A 27767-nucleotide genomic window follows, 5' to 3' on the forward strand; every position below is an offset into this window, starting at 1 on the left:
GCGCGGCAGTGGCGCATGCGGACGTGGGGGGGGGAAAGGGAGGGAGGGAGCAGAGAACTAAGCCGCCGCCGCTGCTCTCGCACTTCCCCGGGAAGACAAGCAGAGGCCGGAGAGTTGGTGCACGGCGACGACGAGAATGGCAATGGCGAGCGGACTACCAAGACGAATCACCAAGGTACGTGGTCCGGAAAACGTGTTTGTTTTTTTAAATATTAAAAGGAAAATACCTGTTATTAATAATTCCGTCAGCGTTTCTTCTCCTCTGGCGCAACCACTTCCCCCTTCAGCGAGCGAAGCCCGAGAAGAGAAAAAAGCCTCATGGCGTCAAGATGGCGCAGGGCCGTGCAGGGCGTTGGGGTTGTTGGGGGGGGGGGGGGGAGGACGTTCGGTAGCCGACCGTCGGCTCGATGGAGGAGAAGGGCCCGAAAAGGCCTGGCGAAGGATCGCCGCCGCTTCATTGAGGTGTGCCGAGGGAAGGAGGCCGGCGGAGAGGGGATGGGGGAGGCAGGGGTGGGGAGAGGTCGAACGGCCCGGGCGTCGACTAACAAACCCGGGGGGGGGGGAGAGAGAGCTCGGTGCCGGTTGGGGTTGAGATGTGGGGGGTCCTACCAAGCACTGAGGGGAGGCGGACTGAGGGAGCGGCTCGGGCGGAGCGCGCCGCGTTTAAATGGGCGCTAACGGCCGAGGCCCGCAGCAGTCCGCCGTCGCTGACGTCACTGCCGGGGCTAGCCGCGGTGAAGGGGCCGAAGGGCCCGGGGAACTCATGAGGTGCGGCTAGCGCCCGCCTCCGTTTGCCGTCCAACTCCTCAACCGAGTGAAGGCCGATGGCGGCGGCGGCCTCCAGCTTATGGGGGTCCGTCGTGGCGAAGTATTTAATAACCAGGGGCGTGGATTCCAGGGGCGTAGCTGCCGCTTCAAAGTTAGATTGAGTGACATTTAACAGTTACTGGCTGCTACTACATAGTTTTACTGCTCAGGAAGCTTCTAGAAACAACAAGTCCAGTCTTATTTGCTTGTTTTTGACGCGAGTTTATTTGTTTCCTGGTTTATTTGCCCGGTCGCAAATCTAGTTTCGAGACGTGGGTTCATATGACAGCGATACTGGAAATAATTGTTGAGGATGATCATGATGTTGCACAAGAGGAAAATTTGACTATTAGTGAAAAGCTGTAAATAATAAACAAGCAGCTGATTTTTGTATTCCGCGATTTCAGTTTCTGATCAATTCAAAATCAACATAACATTAATCCCGTGTGAGCTGTAGCATTATATTTCAGAGATTTGGGGGAAATCCAAACTGACAGGCTACCAAGTATTAACATGACAGTTTATTCCATGCAGAGATCTTTGAAAGTACCTTCCCTTACATCGACTATTGTACGTTGGAAAGGCCCATCTGCAGTCAGCATTTTAATGTAATTTTATTCATAGAACGGGGTGATCTCACTATGACATACAAAATTCTTAGACGTGACTGGATGGATGCTCTCTGGGTGTGATCTCGGCCTTAAGAGAGGGTTAGCCATTTAGAATCAATGAGAAAAATATATTTTCCCAGGGAACAGTGAATCTCTGGGATTTACCAGACAAGATGGGAATGAGGCTTAGATGTGTTAAAACCAGTGATTTTTTGAGATATAGGATTGTGCAAGGAAGTGGTGCTGAGGAAAAATGTCAGACGTGATCTTATTGATTGCCTGCTTTATTGCTTCCATTTATGTTGTCTGCAAGGATGGAGCACGAGTGAGTGTTCCTTTTCAGCTGAGATTTTAACTGATTCTGATAAGTACAGAAATTTGAAAGCCTGTGCATGGAATGGTGGAGGTGATTAGTGTTCAATCTGATTGTGAAATAGTTTTTAAAAACGCATCACATGAAAAATAAAATTTGTTTCCTTTAATCTTTCAAAGTTGATAACCTTGGATCAATATGAGCGTGTTAAATAACATCAAATACACTAATCAGAAAACCTAGATAAACCAGCCTGCCAAGAATAATGTTTAAGAAAGAACTGCAGATGCTGGAAAAATTTGAGCTAGACAAAAATGCTGGAGAAACTCAGCGGATGAGGCAGCATCTATGGAGCGAAGGAATAGGTGACGTTTCAGGTCAAGACCTTTCTTCAGACTGGTGTGGGGGTGGGGGGCGGAAGAAGAAAGGAAGTGGCGGAGACAGTGGCTCCCACAGCCCACTGTCTCTGCCTCTTCCTTTCATCCTTTCCCCCACCCCCACACCAGTCTGAAGAAAGGTCTTGACCTGAAACGTCACCTATTCCTTCGCTCCATAGATGCTGCCTCACCCGCTGAGTTTCTCCAGCATTTTTGTCTACCTGCCAAGAATAACCATCGAATTGTGAAGTACAGATCAGCATCACAACAGCAGGATGGTTGGATTAAGATGACATTGAAACAGGGAAAATTGATAGAATAGTACAGATTTGAGATGTAATGAGTAATATTTGGAGAAGGAGACAAACCAAAGTTCACTAGCTGCAGGACATTATTTGGGCCTTTGCTTCCCTGTATGATATTTTGAAGAGTTGTCCACTTAGTCATTATTGTCATTTGTCATGTCATGCCATGTCGTTTTCACCAACGTTGCTTACAAATATTTATCCAACTTTCTTTTGAAAATTGCTTCCTGTTTCAGGTTATGCAATCCTGATCAATTACTGTATAATTTAAAAAAAGCCCTGCTTTTTTAATGTTGTAATTGATGCAGTTTTCTGCTTACAATGAATTTTGACTTCTGTTCAAATGTTTGGAACACACAACAGGAATTGAGTTGTACTGAAGAACTGAAGATTGCAGAAGTTATTTTAAAAATAGAAAAGGCAGATGAGGTTTGATGACAGCAATGCACCTGTATTGACTGAAAGTTAATGTTTAATGCGTTTTGTTAGATGTTTTGAAATAGCCTACTGTGAACTTCCTACTTAGTTTTCACAAACGTCACTCTTCCTGTCCCCCCCTTCCCCAGTTTAGTAGGCAGTTTGAATCAAGGAGTCTCCTTTGAAACTAGGCCCTTCATGATTGTATCAGAAGGTATTACTATATTAGTACTGGGAAATACACTAAAGGTGGCAAATCTGAACCTTGTATTTTTATTAAAGTGACTAAATAGTTAAAATCCTGTTGAGCTGATTGAATGTCAGATGGTAATTCTTTGGTTATACTTCATCTTAAGTAGCTTGTCCTGTTCTAGTTGCTAAGAAACATGAGTATTATCAGGTGTCAGTATCTAGATGACAATATCATATATTTTACCAGTATATCCTGAACGGAACACCACTCTTTCAAAGGATTGAAGATGAGTTTACCCTGCTACATATAATTTTAGAGATTAGCATCTCTTGATTGGCGATTAGTTATTTGTGAAGGTTTCCTGGTAAATTTTATTACCCGAGTTAGAGTATCCACAAGATGTAATTGAAGAGTGCAGTTTATCGTTTCAGTGAAGGAATGAAACCCAAATCTAATGTGCTGATTAAATGCATCAAGTTATTTTTGTTACTGAGAATCTGCTATGCACAAATGGGCTTCTCTGACTACAGCTTTTTTGTAGAAACAAGGAACTGCAGAAGCTGGTTTGGTAAGGAAAGACACAAAATACTGGAATAACTCAGAGGGTCAGGCAGCATCTCTGGAAAGCATGGATAGGTGACGTTTTGGGTCAGGAAGTTCATCTTTCAGCTGTTTCGTTTTTTGTTTGTCTTCTTACCTAAGCCCATCTTCACCTATACAGTTGAAAGATTTCTGTGCTATTTCCCTCATCTATTTTGTGCAGTAGCCACACCCACATGTTAATGCTTCCAAAAAAAACGTATTCCAGCAGGGAAAGGCATGTTAAACATAAGGCGTAATTCGCGAAATGCCAACCTTGTCCGTGTATCCTGGCTGCTTTCTTTGACACGTCTTCTGATAATAATCCTATTGCTAGAGAATTATGCAACATTTACATGACAGAGCTGTTTAGCCCAGCACTAAAACAACCTTCCTGTAATATGACAATCTGAGTTGTGTGTAGTATTCAACCTGTGTCTAAAATTGGTTTGTATGCTGTTCTGGCATATCTTCTCTGTTCTTGTATTCATTTTATTCATTTAAGAAGGGCTGCAAAGCTAAGGAACTAAGGACCAGTGAGCCAAACATCAATGATGGAAAAGTTACTGGAGGGTGTTTGGAAAAACAGGATCCTGCTGTGTTTGCAAAGGCAAGAACTCATGAGGCACAATCAGCATGGCTTTGAGATGAGAAATTATATGCAACAAATTTGTTTGAGTTTCTAGAAAAGGTGACCAAAAAGATTGACGAGGACAATCTATGTGGAGTTTAGCAAGACCTTTGTCAAACCAGTATGGTGGGCTAGTCTGGAAAGTTAAATCACATGGGGTAGCCCAGGGGTTCCCAACCTTTTACGTCCCGTTTACCCCTGGCAACTTTTCGAAAGTAAATTTACCCCCACCCTGTTGTTCAGTAATTTGAGTTTACATTTCTACCATAATAAAGCAACCGTCAATGGGGATATTTTAAAATACTGTTATTAACATTATTATTTTAAGTTCCATAATCAACAAATTTACCTCCTGGGGATGAATTTACCCCAGGTTGGGAACCCTTGGGGTAGCCGATCAGATACAAAATTAGCTTGGTGGTAGTGGAAGGCTGTTTTTCAGATTGAAGGCCGGTGACCAGTGATGTGCCACAAGGATTATTTGTTTGCCATATCTGTAACAATCTGGATGTAAATATATTTGGCATGGTTATTTTTTTTTTTGTGGATGACACCAAAATTGATGGCATATTTGATATTGAAGGAGGTTATCTCAGATTACAATACAATCTAAATCAACTGGGAAAGTGGGCCAAGGCTTGGCAAATGCAATTTAACTTGGACAAATGTCAAATGTTGCACTTTGGTAAGTTAACCCAAGGGAGGACCGACACAGTAAATGGCAATGGTCTAGAGAATGTTGTAAAACAGACAGACCGAGAGGTGCAAATAGCCTGAAAGTGGTAGATAGGGTGGGGAAGGTGGCATTTGGTGCACTTGCCATCATCAGTCAGAGCATTGAGTTGTAACTGTTGGGGGGACCACTGGAGGAGTTAGAATGATGCGAGGTGTGAGGAGTAGGGTGGGGGAAAGGGGGTTCCAGTGGGAGCAAGATGTGGGTGATGGGTGATTGTAATCTACAATCCAATGGCGTGAACGTTTGACTTCTACAATTTCAGCTAACCCACATCCCTTCTGCCCATTTCAGTTTAATTTAGAGATAGAGCGCGTCGGCCCATCGAATCCGCACCAACCAGTGATGATCCCCGCATATTAACATTATCCTACACACACTAGGTACATTTTTTACATTTACCAAGCCAATTAACCTACATACGTGTACGTTTTTGGAGTGTGGGAGGAAATCGAAGATATCGGAGAAAAGCCACGTGGTCACAGCGAGAGCGTACGAACTCCGTACAGACAGCACCCGTAGTCGGGATCGAACCTAGGTCTGCGGTGCTGGAAGCGCTGTAAGGCAGCAACTTTACCACTGCACCACCATGCCGCCCTCCCATCGAACAGCTCCTTTCATACACCCACTTCTTCCCACAATGCCCCCAGGCTCTCTAACCCTGTTTCATTTCCACCAGCTCCAAATGCTCAAAACTGACTCGCTCCTCCCCTCCTGCTCCTCTCATCTGCCATAACCCTTCCTATTTGGTTCCACTCTACGCCTTCCTTATCCATCAGATTCCAGAATCTGTGGCCTTTTGTTCTCCACTTATCACCTCTCAGCTTCTGTCGCTTTGTCCACCCTTCCCTCTTCCACCTGATTAGTATCTGTTGATCAAATTCTCACGTATCTATTACTTGCTATCTGTTGGCCCGCTGCTCCCTCTCACCTCATTACTTTTCCTCAAATCTTTCAGTGTAGATGAAGAGGCTCGACCTAACACATCAACTATCCATTTTTCTCCTGCTGTTTTACTCCAACAGTTTTTTTTAATGTTGCTGAAATCCATGTAGATTGCACCAATGCACTGTCCTCATCAATCCTTGTAACCTGCACAAGAACTCAGGTTGAGCTTGTCAAAAGTGACCTTCCAATAACAAATCTATGCTGGCTGCCCTTGATTAATCTGTATCCTTTCAAAAGCAGATTAACATTGCAAATTGGAGTAGGCACTGCATACCTGCTCTGCCATTTGAGTTCATGGCTGATCATTTAAGTTAGTGCAATTTCTAGCACAATTTCCATATCAATTGATTCCCTTGTTGTCCAGCAATTTTTTAAAATCTATCCTGAGAATGAAGCAAAGGAAAACTTCCAGGTTGGAAAATTCCAAAGCCTCGCTGCCTTCTGGGTTGATTATTCATCTTGGTTTTGAGCACCCTGTCCCTTAGTCTGAGACGGTCGCCTCTGGTTTTATGGTCCACATCCAGCGGAAACATCCACAATGGATCTAGCCTGTTAAGCTCTGGAGGAATTATGTATGTTCCTAATTTTCTTGAACTCTTGGGTAAACTAGGCCTGTATTCTTCATATGGCAAACCTGCTGTCCCTGGAAGCAGACTTGTGAATCTTCACTGCACTCCTTTGGCGAATATATTTCTTGGGTAAGGAGACAAGATTTTTTACCCACTCTGGTGTGATTTTTACCAAGGCCCTTTACAATGAAGTTATTATATAATTAATTCAAGGAATGTCAGCTTCACAGCTGAGTCTGAATTTAATTACCCGTCCCTAATTGTTGTTAATAAAGATGATGGCGAGCTCCTTTCTTGAACTTCTGCAGTCCTTGAGGTGTGTTTCAGCATAGTGCGGTTGAGAGAGTTGCAGGATATTTTACCCAGGGGTGGTGAAAGAATGGCAGTATATTTCCAAGTCTGGGTGGTGTGTGGCTCAGAGCAACTTCCAGGTGGTGGTGTTCCTATGGTTTTGCTGCCCTTGTCCTTCGAGCTGGTAGAGGTCTTGGGTTTGGAAGGTGCTGTTTAAGGAGACTTGGCGAGTTGCTGCAGTGCATCCTGTCTATGGTACTTCCTGCTGTATATAAACCCTCTTGTATTAAAGGTTAATAAGCACTTGCCTTTCTAATTGCTTTTGAATCTTTATGTTGACTTTGAATTTGACCTCTACATGCACATCTAGATCCCTTTTAACATGAACAAGGCCAATCTCTCCATAAAAGAAAATACCATATTTTTCTGTTTGTGCACTGAAGTGCGTGACCTTGCGCTTTATTCCATCTTTCATGTTCTTGCCCTTTAGTTTGTCTATACCTCTGAAGTTACTCCATCCTCTGTACCCTTGGTTTATTGTCATTAGCAAACTCGGTAATATGACAAGACGACACAAAATGCTGGAGTAACTCAGCGGGACAGGCAGCATCTCTGGAGAGAGACGTTTCGGGTCGAGACCTTTCTTCAGACTAGTCCGGGGACCCTTTTCCCTGACTGATCTGAAGAAGGGTTTCGACCTGAAACGTCACCCATTCCTTCTCTCCAAAGATGCTGCCTGTCCCTGCTGAGCTACTCCCGCATTTTGTGTCTATTACTGGGTTTATCTTGCCTTGAAATAATGGTACGACATTGGCAGTCCTGCAATTCCCTAGCACCCTTTCTATGGCCTGGGAGGATTAAAAAAATGTAGTCTGAGCCGTAGCAATTTCCTTTCTACTCTTAGCAGCCTAAAATATATTTCAAACAATGTTCAATGCACTGTTACATTGCTCAGTACGTAATTGACGCTCGTCCTTGGGAATGTATCCTGAGTACAAATTATATCATGAAATATAGAGATGCGTATTGCTAAAGTGGTGCTGTGCTGGGAATCACTGCCCAGCAGCTACTGCTCCAAGAGTTTAGAATGAAACCTACAATAAATACCTATACGGCTTGACGTGGAGAGATTGAGTGCATGATGAGTGTTTGTCATTCCTGGGGACTGGCAGCAGCTGCTCTGTATGGTGACAATATGCCAGGATCCTTTGGCCTCTCATTGCCTTCTATTGGATGTGTTGGAATCTGCATTGTTTCCCTATCGTTGTTTGGGACACAGTTAATTTCATTCTGGAGATTTCACCATGATAAAAAATTGTTCCAGCCCAGAGATTTATCTATGGCAAAACAAAAATCAATGACCACCATTGAGCTTCTTGCTGCAGATAAATCTCGGAGCTGGAGAGGTGGAGAGCTGCAGGTTGCATGCCGACAGATGGGACAATAGCAGCTTGCATCACATCCAACAGGAAGATCTGAAATATTGTAGGTTCCACATGATCAATCCACACGTTTCTGCAATGCAGCAAAGAAGCACTTGCTATACTGACAAGGGTGATTCCCTGAACTCTCATTCCAATGCTGATTGGCTGCACCACCTGTTCTGTCTACCCATTATCAGCCCTCGGAGGCAGTCTCTTCAGCAATCGATCGTGGGATTTGCATCAGTCACCTGACACAGCAGCATGCAGCCTGAACACTGCTCGTCGTGGGAGCAGATGTGGCATAGATGGAGAAATTGAGAGGAAAGATTGATGCGCTTGCAAGAGGTAGGGTGGGAGAAGGTGGTGTCATGCATCACAAAGTCCGATCAAAGTGCAAGGATGTTGTGAGCTAGATTCCATTATTTTACGGTTCTATGTAAACTGAAACAAGTTGCATGTTGCTGGCTGAATGTTTTTTCTGGTTTGGAGATTTGGTCTAGATTTGTCCAATTCTTTGAAGGGCCAAGATGTGTGTCTTTTCAAGGAGTTAAGATCATTTTCGAAGAATTAATTTGCGCCGTGTTAATTGCTTATGTGAACTGCAATTAATTGAAATGCTAAATCAGTACAAAATAGAGGGGAACAATTTAATTAAATGCTAATCATTAATATATCATTTTAATCAGCTACTTTAATTTAACATCAAGTTAAATTAACCTAATTAAGGAACATGGACCTTAAGTAATTAAACTTTTCAGAATATAAAATAAAAAATATGAGTTTGCGTAAGATGCTCAGGTTCTCAAGCATGTCCTAGTATTATGTTTTATATAGCCTCAACTCTACTTTTCTGCTTATAACCTGTAATATCCAAAAGACAATGACAAATTTTAATTCAGGGTTACAAATACATTTTGGGGAAAGAGGTTCACCGCTTCAGTGGAAATCATTCTTCATTTTGGTCTTAGGGAAGCATTACTTTAACCAAAAACAATGCTCCTAATTCCAATTTCCCAGCGAGGGAAAACATCCTCACAGCATCTACCTTGCCCAGTCCTCTTGGAATCATGTATATTTTGATAAGATCACAAAATATAGAACAGTACAGTATGAGAACAGGTTCTTTGGCTCATTGTGTCTGTACCAACCATGATAGAGTTAATATTTCAGGTTGATGACACTTTTGTTGTCAGTGCTTAAATATCTCATTGATGTTTACCTGGTCCTATTTTATTTGCATATTGACTGGTTATTAATTACTATTCTCTATGCCTCGTACAAAAAACAAATAAACCTAATAGAAATAGCAGGAAAGTGGTATTACTAAAGGATTGAGGAAAATATCAAATGATGAACTATAAAGAAGGAATAAGGACAACCTAAATGGTCAGGTTGGATAACATAGCAAAATTATCATTAACAACGATATTGTTTGAAAGTGATATGGATGAAATTGTCATAATTCGGGAGGGCATCTGCTTAGGCTGAAATATGAAAAAAAATGATTGTTAAATATTGCAGGATACAATGCATTTAGGAAGGAGAGGTAGGTTACAAAATTGGCAGTAGGGATAAACTGGTAACCAGTAAACACATTGGATGTAAAATAATTAAAAATAAAAGTTAAGGAATTGGAATAAAGCATGAATCACAATGATTGTGCCAGATTATGTAACCTGCTACTTGCAGAAATTCACTGCTTAGGTATAACATGTATTGCCACTCAGCTTTTATGCATTTGCCAAACTCTTTCATGAAGCAAATATTACGTATTGGTCTGTGGCATCTGTGGAAAGACACCATTAATGCACCTGCAGTGATTTTCCCCACTTTTCCAAGAGTTCTTGAGTTCAATGAGCTGACCTAGTGGTGGCTTCAATCCTGTTTGTATGGGGAAAGGCTGCGTGACTGACCCTTCTGCGGCGGTATCATAAATAAAGCCAGTGACCTTCCCATCTTGCTTGCCCTGCTCACTGCAAGGCGAATCATATGTACTAGAGCTATTGCTTATACAACAAAAGGGATTTATCAGCCAAATTCTTGTATAATTAAAAGTGCTATACAAATGTAAAAGTTTAATATTGAATGATTAGGTGTGGAATTCCTTGCCCTTGTACAATTTTCTGTTCCACCTTAACTTTATGATTTATGTTGCTAGGCCAGCCAACCCAAGGTAATAATCTGGAAAATATTATTTCAAATCCTATTATGAGAATTTGGAAATTGGTTAAAACTATTTCATCATCCTCAATTGTCCACTGTCAGATGGTGAATGGCCTGGAAGGGGCTTGTGGCAATAATTTATCTGAAAGATATTGTGCCAGCAAGAAATAACTCTGCCCCACCAAGGATTGATAATTTTACAATAAAGAATTGGTCTGACTGGTTTATAATATTTTTGTTGAAAATGTGTTTATTAGTCTGAACCTGAGAAATCTGACTGACTTAATCTCAAAGTGAACTGTAAAGTGCATTTTAATAACCAACAATAACTACGATCATTCCTGTTGAGACATTTTCTGGAGGTTAACAATGAGCACACACCTAGAATGGAGTTTGTTATTCTTTCAAATGTTGCTATGTGCAACACAGCTGAGTTTATCCCTGTAAGTTAAGGGTTTCCACAGCAGAACAACTTGCAACGCTTAAATTGAACTCGTTCTGCAAAGCCTTTTCGAGATACCTGAGATGATAAAATACATTACAAAAACAGGATAAGAATGGAATTATAAATCTCAAACGGGGTTACAAATAACAATTGAAGTGCAATGTCAGCATGCTTACCACACTCTGCTCAATTTAAGTTCAGATTTTAAAATTGAATTATTTTTCACTTGGAAGAAAAATGTATTGATGCAAGCAAAGGAAGAGACCAAAAGGAATCCCACCTATCAATCTGAAAATAAGTTAATATAAGCGGTTAAGGCAGTAATGGGTTGGAGGAGCCAACCTGGTGAAACTGGCAGCAATTTAGGGGCAAAATCCATTGATTTTAAAAAGAAAAGGCAAAGGGTTCAATGTCCAGCAAGGAGTATAATATAAATCACAAAATAGCGAATGAGAATTGTAAGGAATATGCACAAACACAATATTATAATGTATATTAAAAATATATAGGAATATGCAATGAACTTACGATATCAGTAAACGTCCCAACAAGTTGGAAAAGAAAGGCACGTTGACGTTTGCTGTTGGAATCCATTCTCACTCATCACAAAGAATCATCAATCATGATATAGGAACAGAAAATAACCTTGGTGGGGATGGAGAGCGCACATAACGAGCAGTTTACACAAAGGGGTAATATTGTGCCAGGTCTTTAATTTTCAAATGCTTTTTCATCCATCGCCCAGAGGTTGCGTGTGTACTTCACAAATGTTAAGCCATATTAATAGTTGTGGCAAATTATTGGGAACATTTGGCGGCTATTGTAAATTAATAGTAATGATAATGTAGTGGTCATTTACATGGAACAGAAGCCCTTATAAAATTACACTCTATTAATGAAAGAGCCTACCACTGATAGTTAAAATTCAGTTATTGAATTCTGAAAATTAAAAATTAATGATAGTAACATTAAGACTGAAAAACTATTGTATTATTGTTCAAAGCAATAACCTGGTTCACTTTGTTTCAAATCTGTCCTCCTTGGTATGTCGAAGATAGACACAAAATGTTGGAGTAACTTAGCAGGTGAAGCAGCATCTCTGGAGAAAAGGAATGGCGGACATTTCGGGTCGAGACCTTTCTTCAGACTGATGTCAGGGAAGGGGCGGGTCAAATATAAAATGTAGGCGGAGACAGTAAGACTAGTGGGAGAACTGGGAAGGGGAAGCGGGACATCAACCGCCTCAAATTTTCCTCTCCCCTTACTCACTCTAACCCCCCCACCCCTGAACGTACAGCCCTCCGCTCACTCTGCAGCAACCCCGACTCTTCCCCTATGCAGTTTGCATATCGGGCCAGTAGATCTGTGTATGATGCAGTCAACCTGGGCTAGCACTTCATCCTACAGCACCTAGACCGCCAGGGAACCTATGCGAGGATCCTGTTTGTTGATTTTAGCTCTGCCTTCAACACCATTGTGCCAGAGCTACTACACTCCAAACTTTCTGAGTTGAACCCCCTCTGTCAGTGGATCACCAGCTTCCTGACAGACAGGAAGCAGCACGTGAGGCTGGGAAAGCACATCTCGGACCCGCAAACACTCAGCATAGGAGCAAGGCTGCGTACTCTCTCCTCTACTCTCACTACACCAACGACTGCACCTCCATAGACACATCTGTCAAGCTTCTCAAGTTTGCGGACGGCACAACCCTGATTGGACTGATCCAGGATGGGGAGGAATCTGCCTACAGACAGGAAGTGTCAGCTGCCATCCTGGTGCCATCACAACAACTTGGAGCTCAATGCTCTTAAGACAGTGGAATTGATTGTAGACTTTAGGAGAACTCACCCCACTCACCATCAACAACACCACAGTCACATCTGTGGAGCCTTTTAAGTTCCTGGGAACCATCATCTCCAAGGACCTTAAGTGGGGAGCTACCATCGACTCCACAGTCAAAAAAGCACAATAGAGGATGTACTTCCTACGGCAGCTGAGGAAGCACAATCTGCCACAGGCAATGATGGTCCAATTCTACACAGCCACCTGTTCTCACCTTCTCCATCATGGTCTGGTTTGGCTCAGCCACCAAGCACGACACCTGGAGGCTGCAGCGAACCGTCCGATCAGCAGAACAGGTTATTGGCTGCAACCTTTCCTCCATTGATGAACTGTACACTGCAAGGGCCAGGAAGCGAGCGGGCAAGATCATCTCTGACCCCTCTCACCCTGGCCACAAACTCTTTGAATCACTTCCCTCTGGAAGGCGACTCCGGACTGTCAAAGCTGCCACAGCCGGACATAAAAACAGTTTTTTATCCACGAGTAGTTGCTCTACTCAACAGCCAAAAATCTGTAGCCTCCCTCTGACCTGGTATTTTGTTGGTTCATATGCTTGATCAATGGTGTTTTATTATTATTATTATTATTATTATTATTATTATTATTATTATTAATGTTTAGTGTTTTCTGAGTCATTCAAAACTGTCACTGTATGTCATATTGTTACTTGTAGGCGGAGCACCAAGGCAAATTCCTTGTATGTGAATACTTGGCCAATAAACTTACTTACTTACTTCCCAGTTCTCCTGTCCCCTCCTCTGACATCAGTCTGAAGAAGGGTCTCGACCCGAAACTTCGCCCATTCCTTTTCTCTAGAGATGCCTCACCCGCTCAGTTACTCCAGCATTTTGTGTCTACCTTCGATTTAAACCAGCATCTGCAGCTCTTTCTTACACACTCCTTGGTATGTCTTTGACTGCAGACTCTTATTTGTGTAGGTGACTCTCAAGTGATATAACTTGCTGTACTACTTGCTTTACTGGCAGCTACAAATAGGCATTAAATAATGGTATTTTCAGTGTATCAGGGACATCTGGCACAGATTTGTACAGTAGTTGTCTGCATTTAGAGGCTAGTTCCATTGATCCAATGTATGAGCAAGATGTCTCAGGGTCCCACATAGCAAACTACCAAAGAAGAGTTGGACTTGGATTCTCCATCAGAAAATGACTGGAGAATTGTACGCTGTGGATTTCTGAACGGAAATTTGTTCTATGCTTTTTTTATGGAATATATCAATGATTTAGGTTTAAATGTAGAAGCCATGATTAAACCTTTTGCAGATACCTTTACATGAAATGTGATAGTGAAAAAGAAAGCTGTAGTTTGCAGGATGCAGATTCATTGGACTAGGTGGGTATCCAGTAAAGACTGTCAACCAGGAGTTGAGCCTGGAGAATTAGCGAGAGCATATGACAGGAAATGAATATAGAAGGAATTTGAATTGCATAGTCACAGATAAAATGGTTCTTGGTTTTCCAGAGGAAAATATACAGGTGAACCTCTTATGCACTGGCCAAAGTTCCATTGTGACCAGCTGTTGGACAGCTATTTTTCTATAAGTAGACTAAAACCGTTGAACTATTATTTGTAATAGTGTGAATAGTGCTAGAATCTTTTTTTGCAAAAGTGAGTAATGAATATCCAGATGGCAAGTATTTTGAAGTGAAGATGGGTATAATAGATAATTTGGAATCTTGAACTAATAGAAGAAATAGGGTTATAGAGTACATTTATTTGAGATTTTAGAAGTCTATGTAGTAAAATCATGGTAGATTGGGGGTTTTGAATTAAGAAGCAGATTACTGAATGTAAAGAAAGAAAATAGGAGCAAAGGTTAGCTGCTAAGATTATAAAACACCCTCTTATTTTCTTGCAAAGGATTGGTTCTCAATACCTATTCATCATGCATGATGAAATTTGAGCCTGGAGGTGGTAAAGATTGTTTGGCATGCCACCCTTCATCAGTCAGGGCTTTGATTACAAGAGTTGGGATATTGTGTTACACCTACACATGTTGCAAACTTGAAGCCCTGTGTGCAGTTTTGCTCATCTAGCTCAAGGAAGGAAAGGGTGCAGAGAAGAAGATTCACAATGTTACTGGGTACTGTAGAGACTGGGTAGGCTGGGCTGTTTTCACTGGAGCTTAGGGGATTGAGGAGTGGCCTGTTAGAGATATATAAAATCATAGGGGGTGTAAATAAGGTGGATGGTCAGTCTTGTTGCCAAGTTAAGAGGGTCTAAAACTGGAAGGCCTACTTTAAGGTGAGAGTGGAAAGATTTAAAAGGGACATGAGGGTAAACCCAGAGGGTGGTGGTCAGAGGACGTCAAAGAGGCGTTACAATAATAGCAGTTTTTTAAAATGCTTAAACCAGTACTTCGATAAAGGTTTATAGGGATATGGGGCAAACACAAGCAAATCGAACTAGCTCAGATAGGTAGAGAAACAAAGAACTGTAGATGTAGATTTACAAAAAAGAGACAAAGCGGTGGAATAACTCAGCGAAGGTACACAAAAATGCTGGAGAAACTCAGCGGGTGCAGCAGCATCTATGGAGCGAAGGAAATAGGCGACGTTTCGGGCCGAAACCCTTCTTCAGACTGATGGGGGGTGGGGGGGAGAAGGAAGGAAAAAGGGAGGAGGAGGAGCCCGAGGGCGGGGGAATGGGAGGAGACAGCTCGAGGGTTAAGGAAGGGGAGGAGACAGCAAGGGCTAGCAAAACTGGGAGAATTCAACGTTCATGCCATCCGGACGCAAGCATCCCAGGCGGAATATGAGGTGCTGTTCCTCCAATTTCCGTTGTTGCTCACTCTGGCAATGGAGGAGACCCAGGACAGAGAGGTCGGATTGGGAATGGGAGGGGGAGTTGAAGTACTGAGCCACCGGGAGTTCAGGTAGGTTATTGCGGACTGAGCGGAGGTGTTCGGCGAAATGATCACCCAACCTCCGCTTAGTCTCCCCGATGTAAATCAGCTGACATCTAGAGCAGCGGATGCAGTAGATGAGGTTGGAGGAGATACAGGTGAACCTTTGTCGCACCTGGACAGTCAGCGAGTCAGGCAGCATCTCTGGAGAACATGGATAGATGACGTTTCTGGTCCGGACCCTTCTTTAGTCTCGGGTAGATATTTTGGTTGGCATGGATGAGTTAGGTTCACCTGCCCTTCAACTCCTTTGTGTAGTCTTCCTATTGTCTACTAGACTCTTTCACCCTTTGCATATCGCATCCTCTGTTCTGCTTCCTGATGCAGGATCTTAACTTGAATTGTCAACCATTCCCTTTGCTTTCACAATGCTACTTGACATACTGAGTTTTTTTGCTACTTATTCTAGCATCTACATACACTCGTGTCTCCGTTTGAAACGGTCCTTTTTGGCTTCTGTATGATCGTGTCAGGGCTCCTTTAAAAAGGGTGGATTTGCAGTGAATCATAATTTTGTGTGGGTTGGCACATTGGACAATGTTTTCCATTTAAAGGAGAATTCGGGTCTGTAGGTCCAAAGCAATAGCTACCGTATTTCCCGGCAATGAAGACGCTATTTTTTACCCAAAAATAAGGCACGAAAATTTACCTGCGTCTTGGAGGCCGAAGGTTAGGTTGTTAGCCAAGAAAGATAGACTTGGCTATCCCTCAGTACAGCAACATCAAGAACAATGTTGCTGTACTGAGGGATAACCAAGTCTATCCCTCATGGCTGGCAGCTGATGGGAAGCGGCTGTGAAGTGGGAAGTAAAAGGACAGTGCGGCTGGGGGGGAGTTCCTTTCACAGCGTGAGTGCGATCAAGGGACCAATTGAGGTTGTAATGTTTGAGACCACGTAAGGCCCTGTTGTGACTAGCACAAAGGACAGGTCCACACCGGGTTTGTGTTCCAGAGCAAGCGCTGTATGTATATGTAAATGCCAGTGCCCCTTTAATATAAAGGGCTGTGCCTCGTGATCGAGAGCAGGTGACCTTGGAGAAGTGTCCGTGGGTGGGGCAGAATAAATCATACTTACAAGATGTCGGACGTGTTTTCCTTCTGCTTGTGCTAGTCACAACAGGGCCTTACGTGGTCTCAAACATTACAGAGGTTAATCGCGCTGACACAGGAGTAAGCTCCAACGCCCGCTATCCTGTTATCCATTACCCGCTCCGTTCTATTATCTTTGCCCTTGAGCTGGTCCCCTCACTGTCTGGTCTACATTGAAAGACACGGACCGGGCAGTGAATGCCATACAGTGTCACCCAGCGCAGCAAGTAAGGCCATGTCCTGCTCCCGGCGACAGTCGGAATTTAAGGAACGACGGCTGCTCGCAGCCACCAGGGCTATTTCCCTCCTCGGCCACAATGCAGTGGCTCCGCGCCCGGAGCGCCGTGGCAGCGGTGAGTGAGTTGCTGGCATGATCCCCGACCCCCCTCCTTCTCAACGCTCCTGCCTGTGCTGACCCGGGCCAGACTCCCCACACGCTGTGAAAGGAGCTCTCCCCCCAATTTGTCCCTTGAACTAGTGTCATTCAATAAGATAACAACTGATTCTTCCAACCTTCTCTCCACCTGCCGTCACCCTCCACCCCCCAGTCATTCAGAATGGAGGAGATCTGGAAGCCTTGGACAAATTGAATTGTCACTCTATTTATTTATTTATTATTTTGAGCATGAGAAATTCTATGTCCCACCAGCCTTTTTTCAAAATTTAGCAACTCAAAATGGGGGTTCTTCTTCGACGCAGGTGCGACTTCATTGCCGGGAAATACGGTACTAATATTTCTAACATAGAAACGAGAGACATTTTACCTGGAATTATTGGAATTTGGAACTTATTTGACGAAGCAGCTGCTTTAAAATAATCTATTTTCCTTGTCTTTGTATACTGATGGTGAAAAGTAGTTAAAAAGGGAGGAGGTGCCATAAACATTATTTTGGGATAATTGGGTCTAATAACCTGATTTTCTACTGAATATAATTTTATCCCGTGTAACAGTTTACTGTTTCTTTTAATCCGGTAATAGACTGCAGAGATCATATTGCTCTGCCTTACCATTTTCCCCAAAGACTCTATGTATTTATGTGAATTTGGAATAGGAGTGTAGTCATAGTTTTGTGTTCGGAGTTGGAAGGATAACTTTAGGCTTCTCATTGTTGTGGCCAGCTAAGCTCCAATTTAGGTTATTCTCTAGTCCTGATGGGTCAGTTATGCTTTAGGGCTGGGTGTAATATAGCCTTCATGTACAGGATTGTAAAAGATGTTGGCTGTTTCATGTTTGGTTCCTGTTTGTAACTTGCTGTTTATTACTATAAAAAGTAAAATGCATACAATTAGGGTTTGCCTTGTCCTCAATAATGTATAGAATGAGTGAGGCAAGTAATTTCATTTTGTTTACGTTTTATATGTAGGTTTATTTGCTCAATTGAGTGACTCTTGGGTAAGTTATATACCTATTTTCATTTTTTAACGTTTTCTTTACCTTTGATCTTCATATATGGTTATTTCATGCAATGAAAAATGTGACTTTGAATTTGGATTTAATAATATTCTGCTAGCACTTCTGGGCACATCTTTATAATGTTTTGCTTTGTGCCATTAGCTTTTCTCAGTTCTGCTCCTCTAGGTTTATTCTCCACATCTTCTCTGCAATTTAAACCTATAACATTTTTCATTTTGATGAAAGCTCATGAAATATTAAATGTTCTTGTCCACAGATATGCTGCCGTACCTGGGCATTTATCACATGCTTTGTATTTTAATTTTGAATTTCTGACGTTTATTGTCCCTTTACCATCTGCAAGGTGCACTTTGCTCAACCTGGCCATGATTTTAGCAGCTACATACAATGACACCTAACTTGCCTTCCCATTGTTTCAGTTACCAGTTTGTTTATTCAAGTTCAGATTCTGGGTGAGCTGCAGTTTCCTATGTGAAGACCAAAGTTATCTGTGCTGCCTCACAAACTCCATAACCTTGCTTCACTCCCCTTCTAATCATTGTCTCAGAATTGTAAAAGGACCCATTTGACAATTGTATCTGTGCTGTCTATTAGTTCAATCTATTTTGATCCCATGTTCATCTTTGTTCAAAGTCTGGTACAAATGGCTCTTCATTTGCATCCTTCACCACACTTGTTTTGCAAAAATCTCTTAATTTCCTTGATTCCTTCTGCTAGCTAAGACCTGGGTTTCTTGATTTCTATTAGGCGAAATGGGCTCTACCTAGGCCCCTCGGTTCTATACACAGCAGCTGACTTTCTCCTCTATGACTAGCACAATCGAAGTCCCTTGGCAGTTGGAACCACAAGCAAGATTCTAACCATGGGTAACTGCCATCAAGAGTTTTGCATTGGCTCCTAACTGGTGTGTGCCTTGGCTAGGGGGAGTTTCAATTATGCCACCTTAACTACCTTGTATACCTGCCCCGGTATTCATTTTTCTCTATTTTGCAGCACCTCTTGGTATCCAACTCTTGATGAGTTTCTGAACAATTTAGGTAGGCATGATTTAATCCATGAAAATCAAATACCAAGTACCAGTCCCAGTACAAAATTTCAGTTTCAACTGAGCTGCAACGTTGGCATCTGCGAACACCCACCCCCCCCCCCCCCCCACCCCAAATCTCCCTCTACCACCCCACTCAACAACCCATTTCACTCATTCTCCTTTCCTCACTCCCATTCCCTGCCCCAGGACCTACTCCTCCCCCTCCCTCTCCTCCCCCCCTCTCTCCTCCTCCCCCTCTCTCCTCTCTCCCCCCCTCCTCTCCTCTCTCCCCCCTCCTCTCCCCCTCTCTCTCCCCCCTCCCCCATCTCTCCCCAAAATTAGGCCATTCATTTTATCTCTATTTTATCCCTCAACCCCATTCTCCTCACTTCTTCCCGTAACCTTTGACACCCTTGCTAATCAAGAATCTATCAGTCTCTGCTTTAAAAATACCCAACGACCTGGCCTCCACAGCCGTTTGTGGCAATCGATTCTAGGTTCCTCCTTACCACTAACTCAACCTGCAAATTTACCTTTTCTGATTCCTGCACCAGCACTCCCCAGTACCTTTGCACCTCTGCTCTCTGAATTTATATTTAGATAGTAGTTTCCTTTATTGCTGCTACCAAAGTGCATAACCATATAGTTTGCTATCCTATATTTAATTTGCCTAATCTACTCACTCTCACAATCTGTCCCAAGTCCTTTTGTAGCCTTCAGCCAATTAGTTTAGTTTACAGATACAGCGCGGAAACAGGCCCTTCGGTCCAACGACCAGCGATCCCAGCACATTAACACTACCACACACACACGCTCTTGTGACGATTTTCCATTTACACCAAGCCAATTAACCTGCAAACCTGTACGTCTTTGGAGTATGGGAGGAACGAAGATCTCAGGGAAAACCCATGCAGGTCACGGGGATAACCTATAAACTCTATACAGACAGCACCTGTATTCAGGATCGAACCCGGGTCTCTGCCGCTGTAAGGCAGTAGCTCTACCGCTACGCCACCGTGCCGCTTCTTCTATCTATGCCAGTACCCTGCTTCTAATACTATGGGCTCCTATCTTGTTTAGCAGCCTCTCATGTGGCACCTTATCAAAGGCCTTCTAAGATTCCAAGGAAACACCATCCACTATCCTGCATGTTAACTCCTCAAAAAAAAACTCCACAACAGATTTGTCAGGCAAGATCTTACCTTAAGAAAACCATGCTGACCATGGCCTATTTTATTATGTGCTTCCAAGTACCCCAAAACTTAATTCTTAATAGCAATATATCCTGAAACCCCATCCTTTATAATAGGTTTTCTCTACGGACTAAGGGCATCATGTGGCTGACGATAGTATTCAAGTTCAGCATGTGAATCTGAAGGCAGTGTTGGTCATCTAAACTGTAAAGTCCTCCCATCAGCCAGAAGTTTTCTAACTTTTAGCTGATTGTAAAAGGGCAGAATTCTGTATTTGAATTAAGATCCCACTGTAACACAAAACAAGAGGAACCTGGCAATATTACTTGTGCTGGAAACGCACAGTTAATCTTCCACACAATATTGCTACCTATTTCAGAAAACCTATCACATCATTGAATGTTAAATTTACAATCTTTTCTGCTCCGATCTACATCTAAAGTCAAGAATGTTTAATTGTCATTCATACCGGCAATGGAACAATGAAATTCTTATGTCGTATTCTTATGGGGCACAAGGATTGTTGTTGTGTTTCTTGTTTTTTTGTGCCACTGTGGGACTTAAATGCAAACATGCTCATATTTTAGCCAAAAGTAGGAAAGGCTATCTTTGATTTGTGTGGGAATATTGCTGAGTTGTAAATATCTTCTCTGCTCGGTATGTTCGCTGAATTAAAACCTACTGCTATCCTTGTTTTTAAATCATGTCTGAATTTTTACGATTCTATTTCTTCAAACCTCTGAATTATTCCTAAACCTATTTTAAAAACTTGCAGGTGTCAAGTTTGCAAAAAGTGCTGCGATTTTTAAGTCTGGGTATTCATCTGCACTTTGTGCTGACCTACAAAAGTCTTCACTTCTGTTTATGCTCTGGTGTCACTTTGCATTGCCAAGCCATCAATTCTTGTTAACCTTATCACTTGGAGACAAGTCTTACCCATAAAAAGGGTCAGGAAAGCGTGACAACTATCCAGGCCATACTCTGACTTAGCCAGACATCTGGTTTAAATAGTCCATACAGCAGTGAAACAGGCCCTTCGGCCCAACTTATCTATGTTTGACACTTGGATATACCTTCCAACCTTAATAATAATAATAATAGCTTTATTTATATAGCACATTTTAAGTCAACTTGCATTGACACCAAAGTGCTTTACATAAATTAAATAATAAATTTACATACAAACCATAGAAAAAGGTTAAAATTAAATAAAGAAAGAAAATGGACACAACACATTATAGAGTCCATTAAGTGTTCAAGCTATTAAATTATTGAATGAATTTATCATTGTAATACTTGGTCGGGTGTATTCAGGTAAAACTGCCTATTAAAGATACGGTTTAATGGCAGATGTAACCAGGCACAGATGGTTGGGATGGAGGTAAATAAGTGCAAGTGCCAGAGAATGGCCCAAGATCCAGTTTGAGTACTATTTCAAAACTTCAGTTTTTTAAATCAAACTGGATTTGATTTATCGTGCCATAAGCGTTTTTATTTCTCCTTTTCAGTATTTACCAAAAACTTATCAATAATTTCTCAATGAAAAATGTAATTAAAGAGATGGAATGTACATATTTGAAAAAATTGTCTGTTTTTGCTTTGGATTGTGTAAACTAACTTTTGAACAGATGGAATTAACCTAAAACAGCATTTAAGGCAAGTAGAATGAATGCATGCTTTCTTCACAAAACATGCAACATTTCATGTGCTTAAGGTGTTTGTATGCACAGAGTCTCCTGTTTCATACTGTGTGTATGTTGAAAAAACGCTTGCTCTCCTGAAGATTTCCTCACTAAGCCTTAAAACAACAGCTTTGAAATGTGACCACCAGCATTGTGTTGGCTGGTTCAATATGACTGTTGGGACCATTTGGAGTGAAAAGATCTAAAGTATGTAGTTTTATCCATGTCACAAAGATGTACATGTGGTTTGAGACTTGTGTATGTGGGATAAATTACATACAGACTGCTGGGAGGTAGTGACCATAATATGATACATTTTAATCTGCAATTTGAGAGGGGGAAGGTTAAATCAGAAGTGTCAATGTTTCAGTTGAACAAAGGGGACTATGAAGGCATGAGAGAGGAGCTGGCCAAGGTCGACTGGAAAAGGATTCTACCAGGAATGGTGGCGGAACAGCAATGGCAAGAATTTCTGGGCATAATCCAGAAGATGCAGGATCATTTCATTCCAAAGAGGAAGAAAGATTTTAAGGGGAGTAAGAGGCAACTGTGGCTGACAAGGGAAGTTAGGGATGGAATAAAACTAAAAGAAAAGGTGTATAACATAGCAAAGAGTAGTGGGAAGCTAGAGGATTGGGAAACTTTCAAAGGACAACAGAAGATAACAAAAAGGGCAATACGGGGTGAAAAGATGAAGTACGAGGGTAAGCTGGCCAAGAATATAAAAAAGAATAGTAAAAGCTTCTTTACGTATGTTAAGAGAAAAAGATTAGTAAAGACAAATGTGGGTCTCTTGAAGGTAGCAACATGTGAAATTAATAAGGGGAACAAGGAAATGGCAGAAGAGTTGAACAGGTACTTTGTTTGTGTCTTCCATAGTGAAGACAGAACCAATCTCCCAGATGTACTAGAGGACAGAGGATCTAGGGAGACGGCAACTGAAATAAATTTGCATTAGGTGAGAAATAGTATTGGGTAGACAGATGGGACTGAAGGCTGATAAGTCCCCAGGGCCTGATGGTCTCAAGGAGGTGGCTCTAGAAATCGTGGATGCATTGGTGATCATTTTCCAATGCTCTAGAGGTTCAGGATCAGTTCCTGTGGATTGGAGGATAAATTTCATACACTCTAGGTAACTCAAGGTAAAGGAACTGCTGGGAGCTAATGTTATCCCACTTTTCAAGAGAGGAGCGAGAGAGAAAATGGGGAATCATAGACCAGTTAGCCTGACATCGGTGGTGGGGAAGATGCTGGAGTCAATTGTTAAATAAGTAATAATGGCGCATTTGGATAGCAGTAAAAGGATTATTCCAAGTCAGCATGGATTTATGAAGGGGAAATCCTGCTTGACTAATCTGGAATTTTTTGAGGATGTGACACGTAAAATGGATGTAGTGTATCTGGACTTTTACGTGCACAACTACTGCCGGCTGTTCATGACACTACATCTTGAAGATACTGTTCTAAGAGGGTACAGTACAGATTTACCCAGAGTTGAAGAGATTAAATCATAAGGATAGAATAGATAAAACGACCTTGTAATATGTATAGAAAATATAAATGATGATGTAAAGCATTTATGCTTAACTGTTTCTTTCCTATTAACTTCTCCAAAATGTGTGAACTTGCCAATAAGGGATGTTCAGCATTATTTCTGTAAAACAATGCTCAGTTTTCACGACTCTGCTATTGCTGAATGTAGATGTTTGTTACAATTGCTAAACTGATGTATAAACTTCTTATATTGTGCAGGCATGTTTTGTATTGAACTTTTATGGTTTATAACTGCTGACGACAATTTTTTGTTCGCTCAGATAAGGAAGAATATTTTAAATGCTTTTATGACATAAAACACGAGTTTTAAAATTTAGCTGCCATTTTACAGAATGGTTATAGTGCGCAAGGAGGCTGTTTGGCCCATTATGTCCATGCTGGTTCTCTAGCAGCACTGCTTTGCAGTTCTACCTACCAACTTTACAATTTTTTTATTCCTATCATATATTTATCCAGTTCTCTCTTGAATATTACAATACACCACATTGACATGCAATGTGGAAATCAATTTATGCACAGCCACAAGATGGGGAAAAAATCCCCACAGAAGCTGTTCACCAAAATAATGTAATTGGATCACCCAAAGGCCGTGGAACCATGGTTCAACATCTTGCCCAAGAAATGGTATTCGACAGTAGAAATCCCACAGACCAGCACTGAAGTCAGTTTGAATAGGATTTTTACAGTGCAAATAATGCTTTTTATTTTGGATGAGTTTGAAGCATGCACTGAATCAGTAATTAATTCCATGAACAATTTGCTCTTTCAGTAAACAGAATTGTGTAATTCAAAACTTTGGGTTTAATTTGGGAATTTCTATGGGTAATTTAATTTGGGTAGTTCAGTTGTGAAAGTGTTATTTGGATGCTTTACTAACAGTTGTCCTTTTAATCATTTTCAGGAGACCCAACGTTTACATGCAGAGCCAGTGCCTGGTATAAAGGCAGAAGCAGATGAATTCAATGCACGCTACTTCCATGTTGTTATAGCTGGCCCACAAGACTCCCCATTTGAGGGTGGAACTTTTAAACTTGAACTATTTCTTCCAGAAGAATATCCAATGGCAGCCCCAAAAGTTCGCTTCATGACCAAAATATATCACCCAAATGTAGACAAACTGGGCAGAATCTGTTTAGATATTCTGAAAGGTAATCATTGCTTTCAATTTTTCAGTTTTATTTAACGTTCCATATTAAAAACATCTTTAATGCAGTTTCTGTAATGAGAGCTCTCATCTAATGTCTTGTAATGTTTTGATGCCGTAGATAAATGGTCTCCAGCTTTGCAGATCCGTACAGTACTGCTTTCAATCCAGGCATTGTTAAGTGCACCAAATCCAGATGATCCATTAGCAAATGATGTAGCTGAACAATGGAAAAGCAATGAAGCCCAAGCCATAGAGACAGGTACTTGATTGATTTGATGTTTTACTGCATGGGGAAAATGTAGAAATTAGAAAACTAATGGGGGGACCTATTCTGTAGTGCGTCATCTGAAATTTGTTTGACGTCTAGAATCTATTTGAATGCATGTAACATTTCAAAGTGATAATGAGTTGACTGTACAGATTGTAACAAAGGAATATGATCTAGAGTCATACAGCTTAGAAACAGGCCCTTCGGCCCAACTTGGCCACACCGACCAACATGTCCCATCAACGCGTCTCACCCCCCTCATTTGGCTCATATCCCTCGAAACTTGTCCTATCCATGTACCTGTCTAAATGTTTCTTAAACATTGCTATAGTACCTGCAATCTAATAGTCATTATGGAGACTGTTTGCAGATAGACTGTGGGTGATCAATATTCCAGATTGTACCTTTATCCAAAATAATAGGGGAGGGGCCACAATCTAAGAATAAAGGGGAGGCCATTTAATACTGAGATGAGAGAAAACCTTTTCACCCAGAGAGTTGTGAATTTGTGGAATTCTCTGCCACAGAAGGCAGTAGAGGCCAATTCACTGGATTAATTTAATAGAGAGTTAGATAGAGCTCTAGGGGCTAACTGAATAAAGGGATATGGGGGAAGGTAGGCTTTCTTACTGATGATCGGCCATGATCACAATGAATGGCTCGAAGGGCCAAATGGCCTCCTCCTGCAGCTATTTTCTATGTTTCTATGTAGAAGGGAAAGGAGGCAGGCAAGCATTGTTGATCTAGTGGTGTCGAGTGCTGATAGAGGTAGAATCAATTTGGGTGGAATGGCAACAAAAAGAAGATTGGGTATAATCTATCAGCCCACAAGGGAATCCTTCGATACGGTGGAGAATAACTTGAGCACCTATGAACTACAATTGTCATGGGAGATTTTAAGTCTCTAAATTGGATGAAGCATCGTGGCAAGGGTTTTGTAGAAGAATTGAGGAATGTGCCATGGATTGCTGTTTAGTGCAGAATGTCACGGGACCTGCACGGAATGTGCCACTTTATATTTTGTCATGCGTAATGAAGGATTAATAAGAAATCTTCTGGTGAAAGATACAGTGACCACTGAATGGTACAATTCCAGATACAGCGTGAGGGTGAAAACCACTGGAGCAAAACCCACTGTCTTCAACTTAAATGGGGACAGTCATAATGGTGTGAAGGTTTTTAACACATCTTGTTTGAATTTGTTTTAAAACTTACTAAATTCTGCAAAGCAGAAGATTGGAAAACAGCTAATGTGACTCCATTATTCCAAAATGTAGCAACACAGAAGATGGGAAACCATAGGCCAGTTAATATTGATTAATAACTAGTAACATGCCAATAATCAAAGAGGAAATAACCAATCCTTTAAGAAAGCTGATCATTAAACCTAGTCAGCATGATTTTATAAAAACAAATAAAGCTTGAAAAACTTGCTTGAATTTGAGAATGTGGCAGGGAAAATTGACAGGAGAATCTGCAAATATAATGCATTTGGGTTTCCAAAAGGCATTTGTCAAAGTGCCATATAAGAGGCCTGTGCACAGCTTTGAGGCCAAGATATTGGAGGGAGTGTGTTATGGTGGACTGAAAACTGGCTGTTGTGTCGAAAACACAGTTGGAAATAATGAGATTTAATTATTTTTGTTGTTATGTGCAACTGGAGAGAGACAGTAATGTGTAAACTGATGTCAACTGCAAGTATTTTCTGCTTTAAACAAAATATATTTTTATCTTGCAGCCAGAACATGGACTAGGCTATATGCCAGTGGGAACAGCAAATCGAGATGAAGTTGATGCACCTTACAGTTCTTGTAACTCTGCCAAGATCTTTCCTTGTATTCAAAGAACTGTCTTAGACAACTGCAAAATAAACCCAGACAAATAAAATTCTTGGTGTTTAAATGCATATTAGAGACTATTTGTCATGTTCAGATTCACTATTATAGCATGAGCAGAGTCTATACTACTTTGCTTTTTCTATTCCTCCTTAGTTAATTTGAAAGCAGTGGTGCACCTCAACAACATTTTTTCTTAGCATTGTGAATGAAAATAGGCTTAATTAGCTGCTTTATTGTAAGTTTTTTTATTTTTGTGATGCTGAAAGCATTTTTGAAAGCAGCTAACGTACACAGTAGATCATGCCCTTTGCCAAGACTAGCTTTTTTTTAGGTGCAGTAGATTAAGCATTATAGCTGATATAGTTCATCCAGTCAGTAAGGAGAAAGGAAAATGCATCATTATTGTGACACAAATATAGATCCTGAAAAGCTTGTGACTTTGTATAGCTTGTCTGGGTAGGGAATAAGGGAGGGACAGGAAAGGGGTGGTGTGGTTTTGGGGAAGAAAAGACTTCTGTAAGACTTTGATTTAGTAAACTTTTTTTGTTCTGGCTGGCTGTTGTACTGTGTTAATCTTTCTGCTGAGAACAATACAATTTAAAGAAAACAAAATCAATTTTTAGTCATTTGTTTTCTGTTCATTAATGGAAATACCTTTAAAAAGATGCGGTGTGTTTTCTTTTTTCATTTCAATGCCTCTAGTATCATGTTCAGATCTTGCATGCAAACACGATGAATAGACCATTTAAGAAGTGCTCCAAGACAGCGATTTTGTAACATTGAAACTGCGCGTGTAACCTTCTTTCGAGCTGATTAGCCTTTATTAATGGAGGGTTCGTATAATTTCTTCCTGTGAATTTGACCATTTGTTTTGGACCTGTGATCTGTCAGAGCATGTAAATATGTTGTCTATTTTGACTCTGTTACATATTAAAAAGGAAATTCACAATGTGAGAAATAAAAATTGGGTTTTAGAAAGTT

General features: G+C 41.3%; 1 protein-coding gene across 1 annotated transcript; it reads left to right on the forward strand.

Moving 5' to 3' along the window:
- ube2n (ubiquitin conjugating enzyme E2 N) lies at positions 1 to 27767 on the forward strand. The gene is made up of 4 exons (XM_033039418.1): positions 1 to 175; positions 24435 to 24681; positions 24799 to 24939; positions 26687 to 27767. The coding sequence occupies exons 1-4, from the start codon at positions 137 to 139 to the stop codon at positions 26734 to 26736; spliced, it is 477 nt and encodes a 158-aa protein (XP_032895309.1). The 5' UTR covers positions 1 to 136; the 3' UTR covers positions 26737 to 27767.

Source organism: Amblyraja radiata, chromosome 21 (genome assembly GCF_010909765.2).
Source record: "Amblyraja radiata isolate CabotCenter1 chromosome 21, sAmbRad1.1.pri, whole genome shotgun sequence".
Taxonomy (NCBI): Eukaryota; Metazoa; Chordata; class Chondrichthyes; order Rajiformes; family Rajidae; genus Amblyraja; species Amblyraja radiata.